Source organism: Pygocentrus nattereri, chromosome 18 (genome assembly GCF_015220715.1).
Source record: "Pygocentrus nattereri isolate fPygNat1 chromosome 18, fPygNat1.pri, whole genome shotgun sequence".
NCBI lineage: Eukaryota > Metazoa > Chordata > Actinopteri > Characiformes > Serrasalmidae > Pygocentrus > Pygocentrus nattereri.
Genome location: NC_051228.1, coordinates 27,191,698 through 27,214,606, shown reverse-complemented (window position 1 = coordinate 27,214,606; position 22,909 = coordinate 27,191,698). Strand labels below are relative to the sequence as shown.

General features: G+C 39.7%; 1 protein-coding gene across 2 annotated transcripts in view; it reads right to left on the bottom strand.

The window, feature by feature from the left end:
• The window catches only part of ror2 (receptor tyrosine kinase-like orphan receptor 2), a 108,572-nt gene that overhangs the window by 12,993 nt on the left and 72,670 nt on the right, over window positions 1-22,909 (bottom strand). For both annotated transcript variants that reach the window (XM_017697354.2, XM_017697355.2), the window contains exons 3-4: window positions 9,378-9,665; window positions 7,611-7,641 (exon numbers count right to left, since the gene is read on the bottom strand). In XM_017697354.2, the coding sequence (XP_017552843.1) occupies window positions 7,611-7,641; window positions 9,378-9,665 (319 nt within the window). The remainder of the gene's footprint in view (window positions 1-7,610; window positions 7,642-9,377; window positions 9,666-22,909) is intronic.

Genomic DNA, 22,909 nt, shown 5'->3' with positions numbered 1-22,909 from the left:
CAGCCGTGTCGCGGCTTCTCCTGAAACCTGAGGCGCGGAAACTGGCCCTCAGACTTCATGGCCTGCTCCTAAACGGCTGGGCAGGAACAGAGGAGGTGTTGTGTGGCCTGTAAGGGGCTGCGGAGGTGGCCTACATGAACAGCACCCTGCACCCAGAGCTAGGGCTGCACCATATGGACAAAATACCAGCTTACAGATATAGTTAAGGATGTACAGATAAAGAATGTGTGTTAATAGCAATAACTGATAATTAACACCTTGTTGTGGCCTATCCAGGTATCAGTAACTGATATTGCATTTTAACAACTTCAAACTATAATCCATATATGAAGGTATCCTGTACAGGATTGATTATAATAAAGACGTTTCTTCCACTTATCAGCAAATAATATTGGCTGTTTAAACATTGTGCACCTCTTGAAATATATTGAACGCACAACTGTGAATCCTTGATGTGACACTGTTAAAGACTGGCCTACAATATTTTGATTAAAGGCCCTATATCATGGAAATCAGGGAATAGTTTTTTTGCTTTTTTAAAAATAAAAGAGCTTGACATAATATGCGAATACTTTCAAAACATACTACTCACTCCCCAGTTCATTTGGTCCTTCTATGGAAACTAAGCTGTCCATTATTAATGAATTGTTTTGGTGCTGTCACAGAAACTAACACCTTTACATTTTCATCTGCCTTGTCACCCTAAAGCAGTTTTGCCATGCCAATTCACGCTGGAATTATAAGAAGTGCTCCAGGCCGGACTGCTTTAGGAACAAGACATAATATAGGGCAGCTATTTTTGATACAATACAAATTGATAATCGGGCCCTAGGGCAAAGAAATAAAAACAAGAAAAGCATGATATGGGCTCTTTAAAATCATGTCTGTTGGATCAGGTGGAGTCCTTGATTCATCAAGTACACATTAAATACACATTAAAATTTGTCTGAAAGATGTGAAAGAACCGCAAAAGACCAACTTCAATAACGATTAACGATACACTGTGCAGCCCTTTACTGAGGCTATACTCGATGCTCATCAGCTCTCGCTCAGTTCAGCAAAGCAGACACAATGTCCTCATTGAAAAACCTTATGGGATGCTGCACCAAAAGCAGACCTCTGTTTAAGGCTCTGTGTTGTGTTGGAGCATTCCTCCCCACAGATGGCTAAAGTAATAGAATTAGGGATCAGAAACAGAACGCTGGTGAATGGAATTGGAAGAAAATGCAGCTGAAGCCGAACATCTGTGTACTCAATCGAAAGGGAAGAGAATAAAGCTCCCAGTGGATGAGCAGCCGTGATCTTACACAGTGCCCAGTCAGGCTCTGACAGAGGCCAGGTGGCCTGCTGCAGGAATGCCTGAACAGAACCTGAGCAAAGAGCTATTCTGTAGTGTGAAAAAGTCTTAGATCACCTGAGAAATGTGTTTAAATCTATTTATCTGTGTAGTAAGTGTGGTTTCCTAGTAAAAAGTAACAAGAGTTGTTGATTGGTTGTTTTAGAATTACCTTAGTGAAGCTGTGGATACAGTCACATATCTAAACTGATCCCACTTTATTTGGAGTGGTCCTTTGTAAATGAGTAATAAACTCTTAACAGATTATCAGTATCACATCAACAACATAACAGTGAAGTGGCAGTAGTGATGCATCTGAACACACTGAAGTAAATATCTTGATGTTCAGTTGATACATTACTTACATTAAGCAGGTGTATTGTTAACTTCATTACTTCATTATGCAAAACCTAACCTTACCCAAAACCTAACCCTCACCTTAACCTCAACCCAAAACCTAATTCTAACCCTCATATGTTTTTCACATGTTACTCAAGAGTCTGTTAAGTGTTTGTTTCATTTAAGAAAGACCACTCAAAATAAAGTGTCACCATCAAATTTGTCCGTCCATATTATAATAAAGGATTTTTAACTACTTGTTTTACATGCATTCACATTTACTGTGTAAATATTTATTTGTTTAGATTTTGGACCAGGGTATGGGCTTGGGCCACGGCCCAGGCCAGAGCTTGGTGAATCCAATAGATAATCACTTGAAAAGGAAAAAAAAAAAGGACAATGTATTGAACAAAATAAATGCAAGGCATGCATTTACAAACCACCTACAGTCAACTATCCAAATAAACCTACAACAAACTGTTAAATTGTTAGATATATATACTCTTAATATATTGTATTCTACATTTTCTTAGCAAATAAGCACTTACTGCATAAATAATTAGCTTTACAAGTAAAATTTCCCCAGATGGCACTGCACAGAGTTGTAGAACAAATGCTGCAAGCTGCTCTATATTTCTGTTGAAGCGGACACCCAGCTAGATACCCCAGTCATGCTGCATTGATATTCAGCAATGCTGTGACCAAACAAGGCGTGTTGCGAAGGATACAAGTAAACAAACAGGTCCTGTGCCAAGAAATGAATGATGGAGACTGTATTCTATACATAAACCTCATTTCAGGCTGAGAATACTTAGAGAGAGAGATGTCCTAGTTAACTTTAAAGCTTTAGGAAGCAACTAATTGGGACAGAGCCATTAAAATGTTCCACAAACTAGCAGGCTAATTGCTGGGAATTACTATAAAGATCACAAGGCTCAGCAAAGTGTGCTAAAAGGCTTTGACTTAATACAAGACTTAGGATTGGATGGTGTTGCAGTGACTGTCCTTGAAGCACCAGAACAACTCAGAAGGCCATTCCAGTCCACAGTGACCACTTTGTTGATTCCCAAAGGGAAGGGTTTAATTGTAGGTCTGACATCTTTCACCACAAGATGGCGATAATTACCCCCAGAATCGGAATTCTGACAAATATTGGGATAAAAAGGGGAACACTTTTTCTTGCCACATGAGCTGGAGTGAGCCTTGGGATGTCTAAATAAAACAGGAGCCAATGTGGAAAGAGCCAATGACATCCTTACCAAGACGTATTCTAGGCAGGGTGGAGGTTTCAAGGCTCGTTTTATGAGCTACACACCCCTGTAATCAGCACAAAATCACAGATGTTTGTTTTTATACAACATCAGGACGTGAATTTCCAATCAAAATGGTAAAGCAAAAAAGCAACCAACCTGACCAGACTGAACTGTGTGGAAAAATCTTATACCCTGCAGATTTCTTAGAAAAATTGAAAGCAAGTCTCCCGACGAGAACAGATGCTGTCGTAACAGCAAAGTATGAAAACAATAAATACTGGAAAAAACGATATTAAAGCTTCTGAGTAATTTTTTGTTGCTGTCCAAAAAATTGTCAACTTTACAGGAGAGGGCCAAAACATTAACTTTCATTGAAAGTAAATAATGTAAAGAGATTTTATTCCAAGCAATTTAAGCGTTCGCGTTGGTCCATTCATCATGAAATTTTCACACAATGTAAAAGACAGCTGCTGTGCTCAAATTAAGTACTTAAAACCAGTGACTATGTTTTCAGGTTCTCTTCATGACACAGAAAAGTTCTCACTGGAAAGTAAATAAACGAAAAAGGGTCCCTGCCATTGAGACATACAGCAAGAAGTTAAAGAAAGTTTTGTCCTAAAAATGTAGGAAAACAGAGAGAGGGCTATAAGCGGCAGGCTCTCCGTAGGGCAGCAGTGATTCAGGGGAAAAGGCAACAGATAGTCAGATAGTCAGACAGACAAAGGCATTCCTGCAGAGTGGAATTTATAGCACTGCTCTAAACTCTTCAAATCTGTCTGAGTGACCTGAGACTGAGGGCTGCAGCTGCCTGGAGGTCCAACATCATGGAAACGGCACTTATCACTAACACACACACACCCACACACACACCCACACCACTTAGTTTATCAGCATCAAGTGTCTGTGTGTGTCCGTGTGTGTCAGTGTACATGTATAAGTGAATGCACAAGTCTGTGTGGGTGGAAATCTGCAAAATACCACCAAGTGTGAAAACAGAATGACCCCAAATGAGGTCAGCAAAGACATATATAATAAACTATGTTTAGGGGAAACTGGGGAAATTCTAATTTCCACTGACTATCACTTAGACGACAGAGAAGTGCTCTGTCAGACTGTGCTGATCGTTGTTTCCAAAGAACTCTCAACAACATGCTGAACATGAACATACTGACCCTCATCAGCAAGACAGGACAAAGAAAAGTATATACAGACCAATGAGCAGTCCACTTACACTGAGGGTATAATTACAGCATGGATCAGCTCAAAATGACCATGACCTGCTGGTTCTATTTACATGGAATCTGAAAGACTTAGTAATTAGATCCAAAATTAAGTGCATTTCGATATTAAATGGTAACATTAAAGGGAAATTCCACTGCCTTTTTCCTGGTATCTGCACAGTTAAGATGTAAATTAAGTCATTCAGAGTTGTTCGGATCCACTCCAGAGAAACTTGAGTCAAAATTGTTCACAGTGGTAGTGATAGGAACCAGACGGCTGAAGAATTTGATGCCTCTTAAAGCTCCCTCACAGAAAGATATTACATGAAACGGTCATCAATGCACTGCCTGATGCTCGAAACACTGTTTTATAGTAGTATTGAGAAGGCTTGGTTTAAAACACACACATTTTTAAAATCCATTCATAAAAAAGATGTACATTCAGCACACTGTAAGGCAGAAGTACCAAAATAAATAAGTAAATAAAATTCATCACTATTTTACCATCAACATTACATACAAATACCTGTGTATAGGCTCACTGGTGGCTTTGCTTGGTAAATAAAAATGGCATTGTAGGCATTGCGACCCCTGGTTCCTATCACCAATAGAGACTATAGGCTTCTCTACAATGAACCATTTCACATCAGACCGTTCTGAATGACTTTGTTCACATATCAGCCACTGACTTATGCAAATCTTTTTTTAAAAACAGTACAGAAACTTACTGACTCACATTGTCTTTACAGTGTTGATGACCGAAACCAGGGGTCACAAGGTCTACACTTCAAATATAGCCATTCCATTCACAATACAAGAGGTGCTCCACATCTGTTGAGATTTATATTTTATTAATACTGCTAAAACAGTTGTAAATCTGAAGAGTTTTCTTTAGGTGCTATATTTCCTTACAAACACCCTGCATGTACCTCTCTGCCATGAAAGGATTTTTACAAGTACATTTGAAGCTACATTTGTATGTAGCACCTGGAGGCATCAAACACTTCAGATGTCAGATTCCCATCACCACCAATGTACAGAACTTCTCTTTAACAGTAGTCACCATCCTTTGTCCTGGAGATCTACTTTGTTGTGCAGCTCAACTGTAGCTCAAACCACAGCCTGCCACACCTGTTCCAGCTAATTTACTTCTTCAGAAGTCTGTGACTGGCTGGATCAGATGCATTAGGATGGGTAAAGGCAAGTGGGCAGCATGTCAGATGCAGGTTGGAACTAAGCACTGCAGGAAAGCACAGCTCCAGGATGAGGGTTGGTGAATTTCACAACATGAAAATATTCCTAAACATGAAATTATGCAGATTGTGAAAAAATAATTTAAATATTTATTTTAAAATATGTGCAATCATGTGATGGTATAGCAACTCTGACAGGCCTTTATAAAGGGTGATGTAGCATATCAACATAAGTTCGTTTTTCATGGCATGACATGGCTTCTTTACATCATGTGAACGTGCTTTGAACTTTAAAAATGTTTCTCACACTTAACTTACAAAAATGGTTCTCTAAAGAAACACCCATAGAGGGGCACTGCTCCAAAAAAACCTTTTTTCACCCTTTAAGAGTGTATTTAGACTTTGCTGAATGTCTTCTCAGACATTTAAGTATTTATTTAAAGTTGGGAAAGGAACAATTAGGACCTCGCCTCATGCTTTACTTCCCCAGCCGAGGGTGACTGCCAGCTTGCTGGTTCTCAGGGAAACAAAGGCCAGAAAGGCTCTTTGTTGCTGATGGAGCTCTGGGTCCAGCTCCAGACTCTGCCACACACAGCACCTATGGAGACCGTTTCACCGCTAAGACTCCTTAGCCTCACTTTCTCTGACAAACCACACAAGCACAGTGATACAGGCAGAGGACAAGAAGATGAAAATAAAGGAAGAAAAAGAACCTGGAGAGAATCAGGAGAGAACTAAATGTCCTCAAAGCTCAGCTCTCAGGAAAAAAAGTAGGTAAAAAGGAGCAGTGATGTCATGATGCTTACTCAATTGCATCACACTGAATAAGCTTCCTGTCCTTGACTCTGCTTTTAATCTCTCCTCAAAGCAACCTGGATGGGGTTGCCACCTTTTCATTCCTCCATTCAGTCCACACTGGACACACTTCTCATAAAAGCAAAAGAGAAAGAAAGCACTGCCATTCGTACTTGTCGTAGTTTCTTTAGTATTAGCAGAGATTAGACGTTTAAGAAGAGATAGATGCAGCTGCCAGGAGATGCCTGGTCATCCCTGACTGGAAATAAGAGTGAATCAGCCCTTTAACACCATCTGTCTCTACAGAACAGGAATTCTCTTTATCTCTGTATTAAAGAGTGAGTGCTGTTTATGACTAATTCACCGCAGGATTGTGCATATATACACAAGTTTAAAAAAGCTGCACATCCCATCAAAACTTTGATGGCTTCTTTTGAAGAAGTAATGTTTGATTTTCATGATTAAGTACGCAAAAAATAGCAGGATGGTTTGGCAAACATAAGGCAGCGATTATCAGCTAATAATAATATTAGTGTATACACACACACACACACACACACACACACACACACACACACACACACACACACACACCACTACAGTCAGAAGAAAAGCTTGGATCGCCATTTTTGTCGTTTTCCAGTTTTTGCCACAATATAATATATAATACAAGCACCTTCATGAAGAATGGACCAAAAGAAATGGTCCAAAATGACTTAGAAAAAATTGACATTAAAAGTATAGTACATTTTTTCCTTTCTCCTATAACATTGCCATATTAGTATATATACATACATACATACATACACACACTAGAAAGACAGACAGACAGACAGACAGATAGACAGACAAAGTCATGACACCTACTCATATAGTAAGTGGAGCTGACAAAATGGACAATGAGTGTAGATACAAGGAAGCATACCTAATGACCAGTCATTTCCAGGGCCTTTGGAAGAAAAACAGCCCCAGAACGTCACAGACCCTCCACTATACTTAATGCCCACTGTTAAGTTTCATCCTATTGAAATCCTTCTTTTATGCCAAACTCACCTTGTGGGCTTATTGTCAGATAAAAGAATTCTTAATTCATAAGAATTTCAAGAGAGCCAATAGTAGTGACACACATGGTTTTGTTAAAACATTCATTGCATTGATTTTTCTTGGATTAAATTTACTCCATTTAAAAGGTTAGACTTCTCTCATTTTCTGTGTGAGACTGAGCTAATTAACCACAAAGAGGACCCTTTTCAACCCACCTTTTTCAAGGGTGCCAGTTATTATAGAGCTAATTTCACATGCAAATGATTTTGAAATGTTATAACAAATTTTGGAACATAGAAAGTTGGAAAACAGCTAAAGGTGACTAAATTAGTTTATCACTATTCATAAACTAATGATTAATGAATAAGTACCGAAATGTAGAATAAACAAACTATGATACTACATAATATCAAAAACACATAACACTTACGCCTCATCTGGGCCATGGGTTGGAGACTGGCCTGTAAAACAAAAAGGAAAAGACAAGAGGATTACAAACAAGCTCACCTGTGTGTTAAGTAATTCAACAGAACAAGTAGATCTGAACCCGATCATCTCCATCTGCTCTTTCAAATTCATCCATCACCAGTCAAGCAAGTCACAGACTGCAGTGGCAGACAAGTTCAAGCACAGACTCTATGGCCTGCTAGAGTTACGACAGCTATTTGTCAACCTTCCACCGCCCTCTCAGAGAGAAAATGACCAGTGCTTTCATCATAAAGGCACCAGAATGCAACCCTGCGTCACATGTAGCATTTGATCGAGCATAGAGAGAAGAACTGCTTGTGTCAAGGCCAACTCTTTCATCTTCCTTAGCCTTTCAGCCTGATCTCTCCTTTGAGATCCACCTAATGTTTTCACTAAGCCTAATCTACCATTTCAGTTCAGGGGAAATAACAACATCATCACATTAAGATGACTTTGCAGGGAGGCAGGAGGCGTACTTTCACTCGAGCACACTCTTAAAGCTGTCAGGCACATGGTGTAATATATGGGAATGTGCATGTAGTGGAGAGTTTACCATGTGCACACAATAGAGTTTTTCCCCCTGTTAAAGGCCCGTTTTGGCCTAAACAGTGGGAAGTTGTTTCTAAAGTGGAGCCCTAATGGACAGACTCAGAGATTTATACTGGTGCCCTACTATAAATCCACCGTGATGCCCGGCAGAGATTTCTTGCACATGGTTCTGAACACAGTGCTGCTTTAGTTCAGCCTACCAGCCAATGGGCTCCCCATATAATAACCTAAAACAAGCAGACAGGAAAGAAAAACACTAGACCTATGATGGTGACGTTTAACAGTGCTCAGGAGAATTTGGTTATTGTGACCCCAAAATGTGATGAACTAAAAGAACATTTTATACCTGGGAAGCAAAGTCTGAGAGAGCTTTGTATTGGCATACTAACCACAGGAATTTTGAAGGCTGAGTGTGTTCGACAGCATCGTCATTCATTGCCATTTTTCCTTAAACTATGCAGTTCAATTTGACATTTACCTTTGACTGAGAAAAAGATCTAAATTTGGCCTAAAAACTGAGCTGAACTGGAACCATAGCTATAAAAACCAAGTTCCCACCCACATAGAAAAGAACAGCTCAGCAACATCCATTAACCCTATTAACAGAATTATTGCCGTCATTTTGCTTTACATACAAAATATGTCAGAAAATTGTTTATATGTAAACACTCACAGTATAAATGATTAACCAATTAACCCAGTCTTAACAGACAAAGAAACACTTGTTAAAAAAAAATAAATTGGTACTGGTGTGTTTAACATTCATATTCAGGAAGGTTTTTCCCCATAATTCCCAAACTGGCACATGAAGGAAAACACTAACTGCCAATTGTGTTATGTCAGATAAAAGACACCCATGATGGCAAGCATGCAATGGCAAGAACTGGCAAACACTGATGACTGATGGGGGACAGGGAGAACCTTTCTATCCACCTAGAGAGACTGAGGCCAATGCTCTCTTTGACTCCTAGCAACTCAAAGCTGTGGCTTTGCTAGACCAATACAGACCATACAATTGCCCCACTTATGCCCCCCCACATGTCTGGTCCAATATCAAAAAATGGCAAAAAAGACAAACAAAAACGTGGTATGGATTGGAAGTCTAGAATCTGCCCTTTTATAGAGTTTCTAAACATGCTTTCATTAGCCACAAGTGGGGAAAAGACCCATGAGCTCTTACCTAGCCGCACATACAGCACACCGGTGGCGGAGATGACTTTTAGCCCATTGGAGGCGACACACTGGTAGTAGCCCGTGTCGGTGGTGTCCAGGTCCTGGATGCGAAGTTTAGAGCCGAACTCTGTTTTTCGGATGGAGATGCGGCCCTGCTCCTGCACCACAGGGACGTCGTTCTTCAGCCAGCGGATGGTGGGCCGCGGGTGACCAGCTACCTTGCAGTGCAGTGTTGCGGCCTGGCCCTGCATTATAGTCATGTTGCTTGGCTGCTCCACAAACTCCAGGAAGTAGCCTGTGAATGGGGGCAAAAGGGGCAAAGGTCAGGACCCTGAACATCATTGTAAGCTTTTAGACAAAATGAGAAAACCATCCTTTACTACAAACACAGCCTAGAAATCCAGCCTAAACTATTCACTTCTTAGAAGAGTTTGATCGTTTAGAAAGCAATTCATTGAATGATGAAGTCTCGAATTTAACCACAATTTAATTATTTTATGATTCTGAACTATTTGTAAAAATGCAAAGTAGGACTCAAGGAACTATTTACACAGCAGTGCAAAACAGACAAGAAAAAACAACAAAACAACAGCCTTTTTCATTCTTAGGTTTGAAAACAGCCCAAGAATTTTATTGCGTGTCAGATAAACAACTAAATGAATCAAGAACAGTGAAATCAGTGTTTGGATTTACAATGAGTGGGATCAATGTCATTAGAAAAAAAGTGACTTCTGGAAGTTCTAGATAAGTCACTGATTGTGAGCATGAGTGGTATCCTGACCAAAGCATTTCAGTCGTTTGTTGGAAATGGGAAACAGCAGGAGTGCTACGCCAGGACCCTGCTTAGTCACTGTAAAGCTACTGTGAGGTAAAATACATGTTAACGCATGTTACAAATATCAAATGAAACATGTAATGTCTGACAAGATTCAAATATCCATGTTTACAGCAGCCAAAAAAATGTTCACCTGAATCCTATTATATTAGTGCCAACATAGCACTGAAATTCCATAGAGGTGCAAACAAAAGTTACCATTATGGTAGAGAGCTTTTTTTGTCCCCGCTCATTTTTGACTGAGTTGTGACAGTTATGGCCTGACCCGGATGCTGAACTCTAACAGTCATGGTTCACTGATTTTTACACCCTTAAATTGTGTACTTTAAACATTTGTGAACTCTGGTCTCGCTTGCGTCTGGCTCTCCTTTAGATGCCAAATATAAAAAATAAATTTTGACTGAACGGTCAGAAGTCAGTGACCACGGTGCTGACCCTGCTTTTGAGTCTGATCACTCTCAAACCCCTGAACTCAGGGAGCATGATCCGCCACATCTGGATCAAGTAACTGCAGCTTTTTTTCAACCTCTGAAACAAACATGCTCCTCTGAGCAGCCCCAGCTTGATGGCTGCAGGGTGAACAATGAGCATCAGGAAAGGTTCTGTTGGTCTTGGCAGATCTTCAATACTGAGGGATCTTTTTTTTTGTTGTAAGACATCTATCCCATAAAGGTCATGCTCACTGTTAGACTACTTTGACAACTATGACAAACATGGAGCGGACAAAACGGATGACTTGCGGGAAGAAGACAGCCGCAGGAACTTGACAGAGTGCTTTTTGTGTTTGGTGTAAAAAAGCATGGTGATTACTCATTTTAGAAAACTGAGCTGTTGGTCATAAATTACCCATAGCTGTTCCCCATTTCCCATAGCTGTGCAGCCATTTAACAAATTAATAATAGGTTCGATGTGATACGATATTGAATTGAGGGGCTAAGAACTTAGCTTCAAATCACATGTTCATATTTCTGTTTATTAAAGCATTCAACATTATAAACCTACAACATTTGAAAGAAAAGCTGGACTTTGTAGTGACCTGATCTAACTCTCTAGTCACCAGCTAATGTTAGCCTCAAGCTAACAGACCAGCCACAAGTTAACATTGAATGGCTAAGACACATGGCTTAAAATGACATTTCTTAATGCATTCAACATAACAAAACTACAACATTTAAAGGAAAGCTGGGCTTTGTAGTGACCTGATCTAACGTGCTAGTCACAAGCTAACATACTAGTCACAATACATTACGATACAATACCCTGCAATAATTCTACACAGAATTTTATATAAGACAATAATACAGCGTCTTTACACCCCCTTTTTAACCCAAATTACTTAACCAACTCCAACTAATATAACTTTAGTCAGTCAACCAGGAGCCAAGACCTGTGTGGTGTTTGAGGTTTGCTTATGTGGGCTTTAACACTGTATAACACTTATCTACATCTATAAAAATGTAGCAACCAACGGTCTGAGACAAGCGTGTGACTGAACCATGCAAACTGACTGCTATAGGTTTTTATTACTTGGTAAAAAAGGAGCAAAATTCAGAAATAAAATGTATCTTGGCTACATTTATAGTGACTGAAATCTGTTTCTGCACTTCACATAACACAAGAGGAGCTGAGAGAGGAGCTGAGAGAGGTGCTGAGAGAGGAGCTGAGAGAGGAGCTGAGAGAGGAGCTGAGAGATGCTGTGGTTGTGCATGCATAACTTTAGCATTTAGGAGATTTTTGAGCCAATGCCGGTCACAGCTTTTTCCTACTGCTCACACACACGAGTGAGAGATGACACATTAGTGTAAAGCTAAGGAATGCTACAAGACTGTGGGGGGTGGGGGGGTGAGAAAGAGAGAGGAAGAGAGACAGAGTGCACGAGTAAGACTGAGAATGAGAAAGAGAGAGAGAGAGAGAGAGAGAGAGAGAGAGAGAGAGAGAGAGAGAGAGAGAGAGAGAGAGAGAGAGAGTGGAAGAGAGATAGGGAAAGAAAGAAGGAGAGAAAAAAAAACAAAGAAAGAAAAATGAGAGGGTGTTAGGAAAGAGATGGTAAGAGTAAAACAGAAGGGGAAAAGGTTAGAAAAATGGGTAGAGAGGGAGAGAAAGGAAAGGGAGACAGTGAGAAATACAGGAAAGGGAAAGAGATACAGAAAAAGGGAGAAGAGAAAAAGGGAGATTAAGAATAAGAGAGAAAACAGGAAAAGAGTGAGGAGGAGAATGAGAGAGGAAAGAGAGGCTGAGACAGGAAGAGGCAGGAAAGAAAAAGAGGGGAGAAAGAAGGAGAAAAAAGGAAACAAGAGAGAGATGAATGGATGGATGGATGACAGACAGACTCTGGTCAGTCTCAGTATGTGAAAGGTGTGACCTCAGTGGGTGAGGAGCCAGACGAAGCTCAAATAAACAAAACACTTTCAGACCTGAGTGCCAGAGCTTATCACCCAGACACCAGGCCCACTCTGCCACTCAGAGCGTTCCCACCAGGCCTCAGCCCCTGTACAAACTGACCTCATGTCTGTCCACACTACTGCTGCCCTTACCCACAAGGCAGAGCATGAGACTGACTAAAAGAATAACCATAAATGGAAGTGCACTGAGCAAGACAGCACAATATATTGTCTGTTATTCTGTAATACTGAGATCACAACAGGCTGCAATATGCAAATGAGCCTTTAAAGCGATCATAATGGGATTGCTGTGTTCTGTTAATGTAAGTGTTTTCATTTTTACATTTACAGCATTTGGCTGACGCTCTTATGCAGAATGACTTACAATTTGATCATTTTATACAGGTAGGCGAAGGTGGTGTTAGGAGTCTTGCCCAAGGACTCTTATTGGTATAGTGTAGGGTGCTTGTCCAAGCAGGGGATTCAACCCCAGACTACAGCGTAGAAGGCAGAGGTGTTACCCCGCTACACTATACCAACCACCAAATTAAGGTATTTAAGGTAGTAAATTAAGGTATTTGTGGAATCCAGCAGTCTTTCAATATTTAATCTTAAATGCTTCATTATCATGAATTGGATTAATCATATGATGCAGCAGTATAATCACAGTACCAGTAGTTTGTCCATGCTGTGCAGTGCAACCTCTGACTTCTCCTATCAAGCTTATCAGCTTATGCTTGGATTGTATTGGCCTTTTTTAAACAGCCTGAATTTCACTCTATTAGGGGTATGAAAATGTGCATGACCTTCACTCTGCTGCACATCACACCTTCAACAAAGGGAGTTAAACAGCAGCTCTTACACCCTCAAACAACTGTGTTCAGCTGTTTCTACAAAAGCTAACATCCTGATAACAGAGGAGAGAGCAAGATGTGCATTGTTTTTAACCTAGAAAAAGGGTGAGTGTGGAAAAGACATGTTAGAATGAGAGAGAGAGAGAGGAGAGAGAAAGTAAAAGAAAGGCAGAGAGAGCAAAAAGCAACAGAGAAACAGAGAGAGAGAGAGAGAGAGAGAGAGAGAGAGAGAGAGAGAGAGAGGAGCAAATGAGAAACAGAGAGAGCAAAAAAGATGAAAGGCAAGATTGGAGAGAGACAGTAAGCAAAAGAAAGAGGCAGAGAGAGAGCAAAAAGAGCAGCGGAGAAACAGATAGGCCAGAAAAAAGAGAGAGTGAGAGTGAGAGAGAGAGTAGGAGAGGGGGAGAGTGTGTGTGTGAATAAGGATGTGAGAGGTCATGGGGGGTGGGGTTTGATACCTGTAATCTAGAAGTAAAGCAAGCGAAATAGAGCAAGAAAGAAGATAAGGGAAAAAGAAGGCAAGAAAGAGCAACGGATTGAAACAGACTGCACAGTGCAGCGAGAGAGACACTCTGGGATATAGACAGGTTCTTTCAGGTTCTCATTGTGGCTGAGAACGACTCTCAGGATGGCTGTTCAGGGCACGCTCAGTTAGAGCTGTGATGAAGCGCGCACACACACACACACACACACACACACACACACACACACACACACGGTACTGCCAACACTTCATACAAGACTGGAGGCACAAGACCACCTGTGCGGCACGGGCAGTTAGCATTAGCATGCTAAGGCACACTACAGCAGTTTATGCAGGAGGTAGAAAATTGGTGCAACACTAGCCCATTGTTTCACAAGCATTAGGTGCAACGTCCCATTAAATCAAGCCCCCCGATTATGCGGGACATACCACAGAGGGGGCATGAACAGGGCAGCAAGCGCTGCAAACAGGGACAAACTGTACTTTGCAAACAGGCACGACTGGATACCACCTGCTGCCAAGCCATAACTCACTTATGAGTGGTGCAAAGTAAATCAAAAACGTTTGCAGCTAACAGGCCAAGGAGAGGCCAGGCCCAAGTGGAAGAATATTCCAAATCCAGAATAATTCAATTGCTTTGATGTCTTCCTCCCCTGAGGGCCATGGGGCTGCTGGCCAACGCAAAAACACTGATTGGAACAAACACAGATAAACAGAGCACTGAGAATGAGCAGCAGGAGGTCACATCTGTCTGACAGCGCTCAAGATTTCTACTTGATATAAAGTACAGCAGAATGCTTGCTCTCTCAGTTGTTCCAGTTATATAAAAGTAAAATACTAGAATGGAAATAGCTTATTCTGCTGAGCTTATTCTGCATCTCCAAATAGTTACATCACAAGAGTAGGTAAAATCGTCCTTAGCTTTTAATGAAGTTCATATAGAGAGATTTTTTATTCGACATGATTTTAGAGCATTTCTTTTGATCTGTTCATCATGAAATCATCATGAAAAACAAAAATGGACAAAACTAGTGATTTTTTATTTTTTGGACAGCGTCAATATACTCCATTGTCTCCTTCAAAATTCACGGCACTGTAAAGGCCCATATCCTACATTTTTCCTTTTCTTTTCCATTTTCCCCTTAAAGTCCACTTGGGCCAATACCATTTCTTATTTTAACCCCTACCCCTTGTTTCTGAGTGTCACCTTGCCCCTTGGAACAGTTACAAGTTGTAGTGGTTGAAATCTTTCAGTATGAAAAGAGACAAACCTCAAATAAAATAGAACATCACTTCATTAACAGGCTACTAGCGGTGCTCTGTAGGCGACCCTGCCAGTCTGCAGTGAAAGCAGAGGAAGGTAAAGTTTAACAACCTCACTGCTGGACTTTAGCTAAATTAGGGCATCATGTGCTTTTAAAGAGGGGGGATGACAATTATCAGCACCCACCCCTAATTCTTTGGTTATTATTCATCATCTATTCTTTCATTTTTACTGAGCACAATAACTGTATGTCAAAGTCAAGACATCAAGCAATTATTGCTCAAGCAAGCAATAACTTGCATCTATGATGAATGCTCTGCTCTCTGTACATTTGTGCAGTATTTTTTTTCTCTTCTTCTTAAGCCACTTGACTCAAACTTCACACAACTGGCCGTTCGTCAGTTGTCATGTATTTATGTGGACGTGTGCTAGGATTGATCATAGCTTGAGTATCTAAACCAGAGTTATCTGAGAAAGTTGTTAACTGTTCTAATAAAGTGAGTTCACTGCTGCTGTTCATATTAGGTTTTGTGAAGGCTTGATTTCAGGCTCAAGTTGTCTGGCTAAACCGTGACGTCCTGCTTTGAGAAACAGCCCAACTTTCCTATTAATTAACTGAAACACAAACTAGCATATTTATCACTTGATACATGTATTCCTGCTAGCCTTCGAAAACACAGTGAATATGCCTGTCCATTCTCAAACTGTTTGAATTGCCATTTTGTCATCTTTCTTCCACAATCTGGTCTTTTAACTATTAATATAAAGCTTGTTTGCTGCCATTTATTCATTAAGATTATGGAATAACCGTTTAATGTTCTCCAGTCTCCTTCATCTGTGACCAGAGCTCAGAGTTTAAAACAGAGAAAAGGCTGTCAGCTCATAAGCTGCAACAGGACAAAGACAAGCACAGACGTGCTGCATTTCAGCCTGAGGATGGCATGATATGTACCCTTAAAAGGTGCCATGGCAGAGATCTCCCCCGGCACAAAGAAAGGGAAAACCCACAGGCTGGAAGGACTTAAGTGGACCATTCTTGAGCTTTCAAAGCTGTGTTGTGCTGCTGTCTGGTGGCTGATGGGCCCTGATATGGTCAGAAAAAGAAAGAAAAAAAGAAGAAGAAACCTTCTCAGAGGACAGTAGTGCTGATGTATGATCTGCTCCTGTCAGTAAGATCATCCTAAAAATATTTATTAAAAAAAAAAAAAAAAAAAAAAATGTAAAGAAATTTGATCTTGTTGATTAGATCAGCACTCATACTCTACGAGGCTTGACCAGTACAATCCCTCAAAGACAGGCGCTTAACACTGATCCAGTAAATACCCGGCCATAGATATATCGATACTATATATAGATACCTGTTTACTGCAGAGTTGTAAATTATCTATTTAATAAATAAACAAGTAAATAAATATTGTGGTGGTTGATTAGTGTAGTGGTTAACACGTCTGCCTTCTACGCTGCAGACTGGGGTTCGATCCCTCACCAGGGCAAGAACCCTACGCTATACCAATAAGGGTCCTTGGGCAAGATTCCTAACACTGCCTTGGCCTACCTGTGTAAAAATGATCAAATTGAAAGTCGCTCTGGATAAGAGCGTCAGCAAAATGCCATAAATGTAAATGTACACATCCCCCACTGACAATATATTTCTGCACATCTTCAAATGGCCTATAGCATGGAAAAGCCTTTTTTAAATACATAATCAAAAAATAAATACAATTTGATTTGTTTCTGTGAAGTCATTGAAGCCAGCTCATTTACATATATCTGCCTATTCAGCCTATAGCAGTTTATCCCCACCCATTCATACTGAGTACAAGAAGTGTTTCAGCTCTGAGTGCTGTTTACATGACAGCTAATACAGGACAGCTAATAAAAATAAAAAAAATAAAAAAAAACAGCTTATTTCCATATATCAGCATTAAAGGCACAGTAACAAAACCAGCCTGTTTAATTTGAAGGGATAAAGAAAGGTTGAAAAAAGATTAAAAAAGAAGAACTTTTTTTGCTACATAAAACCCAAAAAATGTTATACAGGGACATCAACAGGATATAAGCTCTTAAATATGTATATATAAAATCTTATTATAAATGTTAAGATCAATATCTGTAGAGGATGTGTAGTGTACAAAACGATTAAAAAGTGTGTGTACTTTGACCAGGGCTTACAAACTTTTGTTTGTATTTTACTTTAATTCAATTCCTCACTCACATAACTACATAACATACATACTGGCTTCATTAATTTCATTAGTTACTGAATAATTTACACTAAAAGAGGCAATATAATGATATTAGGGATGCAATGATACAGGCACATGGGCTGATGCCAATATCCAATATTTTCCATGTGCAGATCTGCAGATGCAGATACATAAATATTCATAAAATGTAGAAATCAGGACCAGATCCACCTGGCTTAGCATTACAGAGAAACATGAGGACATTTATTTCTGTAGAGTTACAAATGCAGTAAAGCAAATAAAATGCAGACATTGAATAAGTAACACAGCGTCACATAAACAGTCTGATCTTAGTTCAATTTACATCTAAGGCAGCCTTTTTAAATAAAGCACTGTTGCTTTGCTGGTTACATTTTATTTGTTCCTCAGAAAAAAAAAACAAATATGCTGCATCTCACAAACATTTCTGCGTAGCCTTAACTGAAAAAGAAGCTTTAAGATCACTAATTGAATAGCATGTCTGTAGTTTAAGGGCCTAAACTGTTGATTAGCAGCCACTCTAACAGTGAGGCTGCATATTTGTGCTCTACACTGCCAGTGGCATTTGCCATTAACTTTATGAGTCATCTAAAGAACGCCCATAGAGACACATTCAGCTTCAGCTTTACCTTCGCTCCCTCCACTGCAAATTACACTCAACTGAATCAGCAGAGGAATGCCCGCGGATCACTCAGCCAGGCCGCTGACTGCACAAGAGGCTGCTTAAAATGGCTGTGCTGCAGTGGCTTCAGGCAGCCTCAGACCTGACGCAATGGAAACTCTGCTAACGGCGCCCATCACCACAGAGCAGCGCTCACCGATGATGTCACCAGCTCCATGTTTAATTAAAGCTTCCGAGTCAGCCATTTGGAACTCAGCCCCCTTTTCCTCCCTGGATTCTCTCTTAAAATCCCTGCCTGCCTCTTTAAACTTCTCATTCAAACCAGTGTCGGTTTGTTGGCTGCAACTGAGACATACAATGCAGGCCACCCTGACCCAACCACTGGCTACATGGCCCTCAGTTGGTGACTCACACACCACTGTTTGGAACCACTTGTCATATTAAGTATTTTTTGCTAAATAACTTGTACGATGCAAATTAGAGTCGTGTGCAAAAATTTGGGCACCCCTGGTCAAATGACATCGTGTTGATTTTCCAAGTTAAAACAAGTTAATAAATTCTCTATAGAGAACCACACGCCTGCACATTTACTGTCCATTTGCTAAATTTAACACATTGAAAAAAAAAATAAATACAGCCTGTGCAAAAGGTAAGGCACATTTTATATTTGTACTTTTTCCCAATGTGTTGAACTCAAAAACAAATAGTAACTGGGCACTGGGCTATTTAAGTTCCTTCCCTGTAGAGGGTCTGTTAACTTATTTTTTATTCCACAAACAGACTGACCAGGGGGTGCAAAACCTTTGCATTTCACTGTATATACAAGACACTAAAAGGTATTGTTACATTTTTTATTCAACATTTTAAGCACTTTAAGGAATAAAAGTATGTACAATATACAGGCCTCAGATGGTTGACAAGAGGCTTAAAAAAATAAAAATAAATAAATAATTCAAACAAAATTCTCCTCACTCCAAACCAAAATCGCTTGAGACCTGTTTGGTGTGCAGATGTTTAGTTAGTTATTCAGTTTTGTGCTGGAGTTGCGCTGGTAAGCTTTTTATTAAAATGGACAAACAAACAGAAAAATCAGGCTCTAAATGTTTGTGTCCGATGTTTTCGATAAGTAGCAGGGGTGTAATGATGAACTCAGTCCATTACTCAATTCCAGTCACAGTACCAGGTTCAGAGTTTCTCAGGATATTTTAAACTAAATGTGAATAAAGAAAAATGAGAACTATCATTTCTTGGCACAACTTACTAAAAACACTAGAGCAGGGAGAAATGAGGGGCACAAGAGAAAATTGCCAATTGGTGTTGATCATCTGCAAACTATTTTGTCCGAACAATACAATTGTACTAGACTGCATAATCGTGCAGCCTCGTAACCGGAAGGTCGCCGGTTCGATCCCCAGAGCCGACAGCGCATGACTGAGGTGTCCTTGAGCAAGACACCTAACCCCCAACTGCTCCCCGGGCGCTATGAATCGGGCTGCCCACCGCTCCGGGCAAGTGTGCTCACTGCCCCCTAGTGTGTATGTGGTGTTGCACTTCATGGATGGGTTAAATGCGGAGGTGAAATTTCCCCGTTGAGGGACTAATAAGGGTCACTTAATCTTAATGCCAAATGTTTGTTATCTGTATAAATTACTTGACAATAAGCTTTTTGTGGAAATCATTACTTAAACACCTTCCAACTGCATGTATAATAAAAAGAGTACAATTAGTCCAGTTTAACTGGGTTTTGCATAGTACAATATGTGGCTCTGCAAAATCACAATGTGAAGATGCATTATTACCCCTAATATGCAGTGTATCTTTATACATTTTTATAGATCACAAAATCTACTTCAGATTATTTAACACTGGTTTTAGGCAAGTGTGAGGACTCAGGCAAACAGTTTTTCAGATGCAATTTAAGAAAGAAATTTAAGAAAGCATTTTTATTATAAGTAATTCAAACATAAAAATATATAAAAATCACCAATACTTTACTTTTGTTTTTTTTTTGTTTTTTACAAATATTGACATTTTTTGTCAAGTTATCTGCATTCAGATTTGATCACCATATTTGAAATGAGGCATTTTATTGCAACTTCCCTGGACACTGTTAAAAGCTTTCTCAGTCATTTTAGAATCTCTCTCTTTCTCCCTCTCTCCCTCCCTCCCTCCCTCTCATATACATATATATTTTATATATATATATATATATATTTTTTTTTTTTATATTTTTTATATATATAAATATAAATATATATATATATATTATATATATATATATATATATATATATATATATATATATATATATATATATATATATATATATAAATATATAAATTGGAATTGATGTTTTCTAAAACCAGACACACACACACACACACACACACACACACACACACACACATTATATATATATATATATATATATATATATATATATATATATATATATATATATATATATATATATATATATATATATATATATATATATGTCTGGTTTTAGAAAACATCAATTCCAATCCTTATTGAATATTGATTACAAACTTTTAAATGGTAGTGTTCTAACCCAGGACGCTAAAGTAAAGGCAGTTGTTCTGAAGTGAATCCAAGGTGCACTCACACAAACACATTCCTTCTTGTACAACAAAATGCAAACACGCATGAAAAATACATTTGTATAGATAACTAACGGATGTTTCTGTCTCCCGGGGCACTGAAACAAAATGCATTTCCAGCTGTTAAGCCCCACGCTCCTGAAACAGGGCCTGATTTAGGAACCCGCAGGGTATTTATCCATCATCAATACTGGTCAAAAGCCAGACTACCTGGATGGGGTAAGATCTCCAGCACTGGGGTGTCGGGTATCGAGCCAGAAAGCCTGATTGATTCTGCACTTTCAGGGGAAATAAATCACTACACGCTCCTGCTTCTTTGAGCAAATGCCACCTCCTTCCACTGAGCCAATACATACTCAGCTGTGTAAATGGCCTCGCAGATTGTGTAATGAAAATGAGCAGGACGGCCAAAACCATCACGCAAATATATTTAACGACTATTAAAGACAACTGAGTGCCAATGAATCAGACGTACAGAACACAAAGTGATGACAGAGGCACACTTACACACTAAAGCAACAAAGCTCTGGCATTATGCAGCATAAGACAGAGTGTTAGATTATTTTTACTGGGATCCATTAGCAACGGCTTTGTTTGAAATACTGCACTGTGTTTTTAGCCACTCTAAAATATGACCTCATTCCTGAGTGTGTGGCATTTTTCTCCCCATCCGTTATGCTAGAAAGTGTAAAAATGGCAATAATTTAAAATTTATTCAGACACCAAGGTGCTGATCCTGCCTTCAAGAGAACTAATTCAAAAAAGCCTAAACACAACCCAGAGCCCTCCTAACCCTAAGAGAAGACCTCGATGAAGACTTCCCTTTCCCTTTAACCCAAATGAAGTCAATAAGCCAAGATGTCCTTGCAAAAGGGGGGGGGGGGGGTAACAAATGCCAGTCACCAGCAAAAGGACTATTTGCTGAGTTTTGGATGCTGGTCTGCAGCAATAGAAGCTGTAATGCTAATCACCACCAAACCCAGAATGTGCTTTGTACTGGATGCTAGTACACTGGTCAACCAGCATAACCACACTGGGCAATAAGCAAAACCAACCCCAGACCAGCATACACCAGCTTGGATCAGTGTTGTTTGCTTTCCAAAGTTTCTTCACTTTAGCCCTAGAGCTACGAGGCTAATGTAGCCAACAGGTAACGTAAGCAAATAGCATTGTGCTAATAGCATTAGCATTGTGCAAACTACAAAACAAACCATCACACACACTTGCCTCAGACTGTGTTGAGATGGTAAGGAATATTAAAAAAAGACTTGCTTGGATATTTTCTGACACAGCATGACACAATAACCAGTTCTAGACCTTAAGATGCTAAGGTTCTCTAAAGTAACTGATACGGAAAGAACATACACTTTTCTCCCTACGCCAAATGGAATCAACCAAGACATTGGTGGTCTGAAGTTTGCTTCTTTAGTTTTGCTACGTGGCTAATGATGCTGCCAACAAGTAATGGATGCTTAAGAGCATTATTTAGCATTGTGCAAAATGCATGGTTAAACTATTACACATTTGTCTTAAAGCATGTTGAGAAGTTATGTGATCTCAAATAGACATTAAGACATATTGTTGTCCCTGCGACCCAGAAGGAGAAGCGGCTTAGGTGTGTGTGTACTTTTGGCTGAATTTTCAATTTCAGAACTTCACATTGCTATTTTTAACAAAAACAGGTCCGAAACTCTTGACACTCTTTGATAAAACGTTTTTTAAACGTTTTAAACTATTAAATGGACCTGGCAGGATGAAGTGGTACGTTTTCCCTACTCCATGATTTATGCACGCCAAAAGCTAACATACAGATGCAAAAGCAACATTAAGCCATATATCAAGATTTAGATCTTCATAAGAAGCCTTTCTATTCCCATTATAAATGTTCACAAAGTCATTATTTCTTTTCATTCTATGGAAGTGTGGGGTCTGAGGGGCTGCTAGTCGTCAGTGCTGTCAAGGAGATGGGGCGGGGGTGTGTGTTTTGCCTCAAGGTTTAGGTTTGTGGTATGTGCAGAAAGAAGCCAAGAAAAGAAGGGAGGAAGAGCGACCCATCAGAGCTAAAGCTGTATTCAAGACTAATCACTTCCGCAGGTTGTAATCACCAAGAGTTAGCCATGCATGTAGGCCAGGAATTTACCTGATAGCAGGGGTAGTGTTTGGGGCCTTTAAGGCTGTAGCTGTCAAGAAACAACCTGGGCTTCTCCAAGAAAGAACATAGAGGAACCAGGAAGAATATTCTGTCTAGAAACC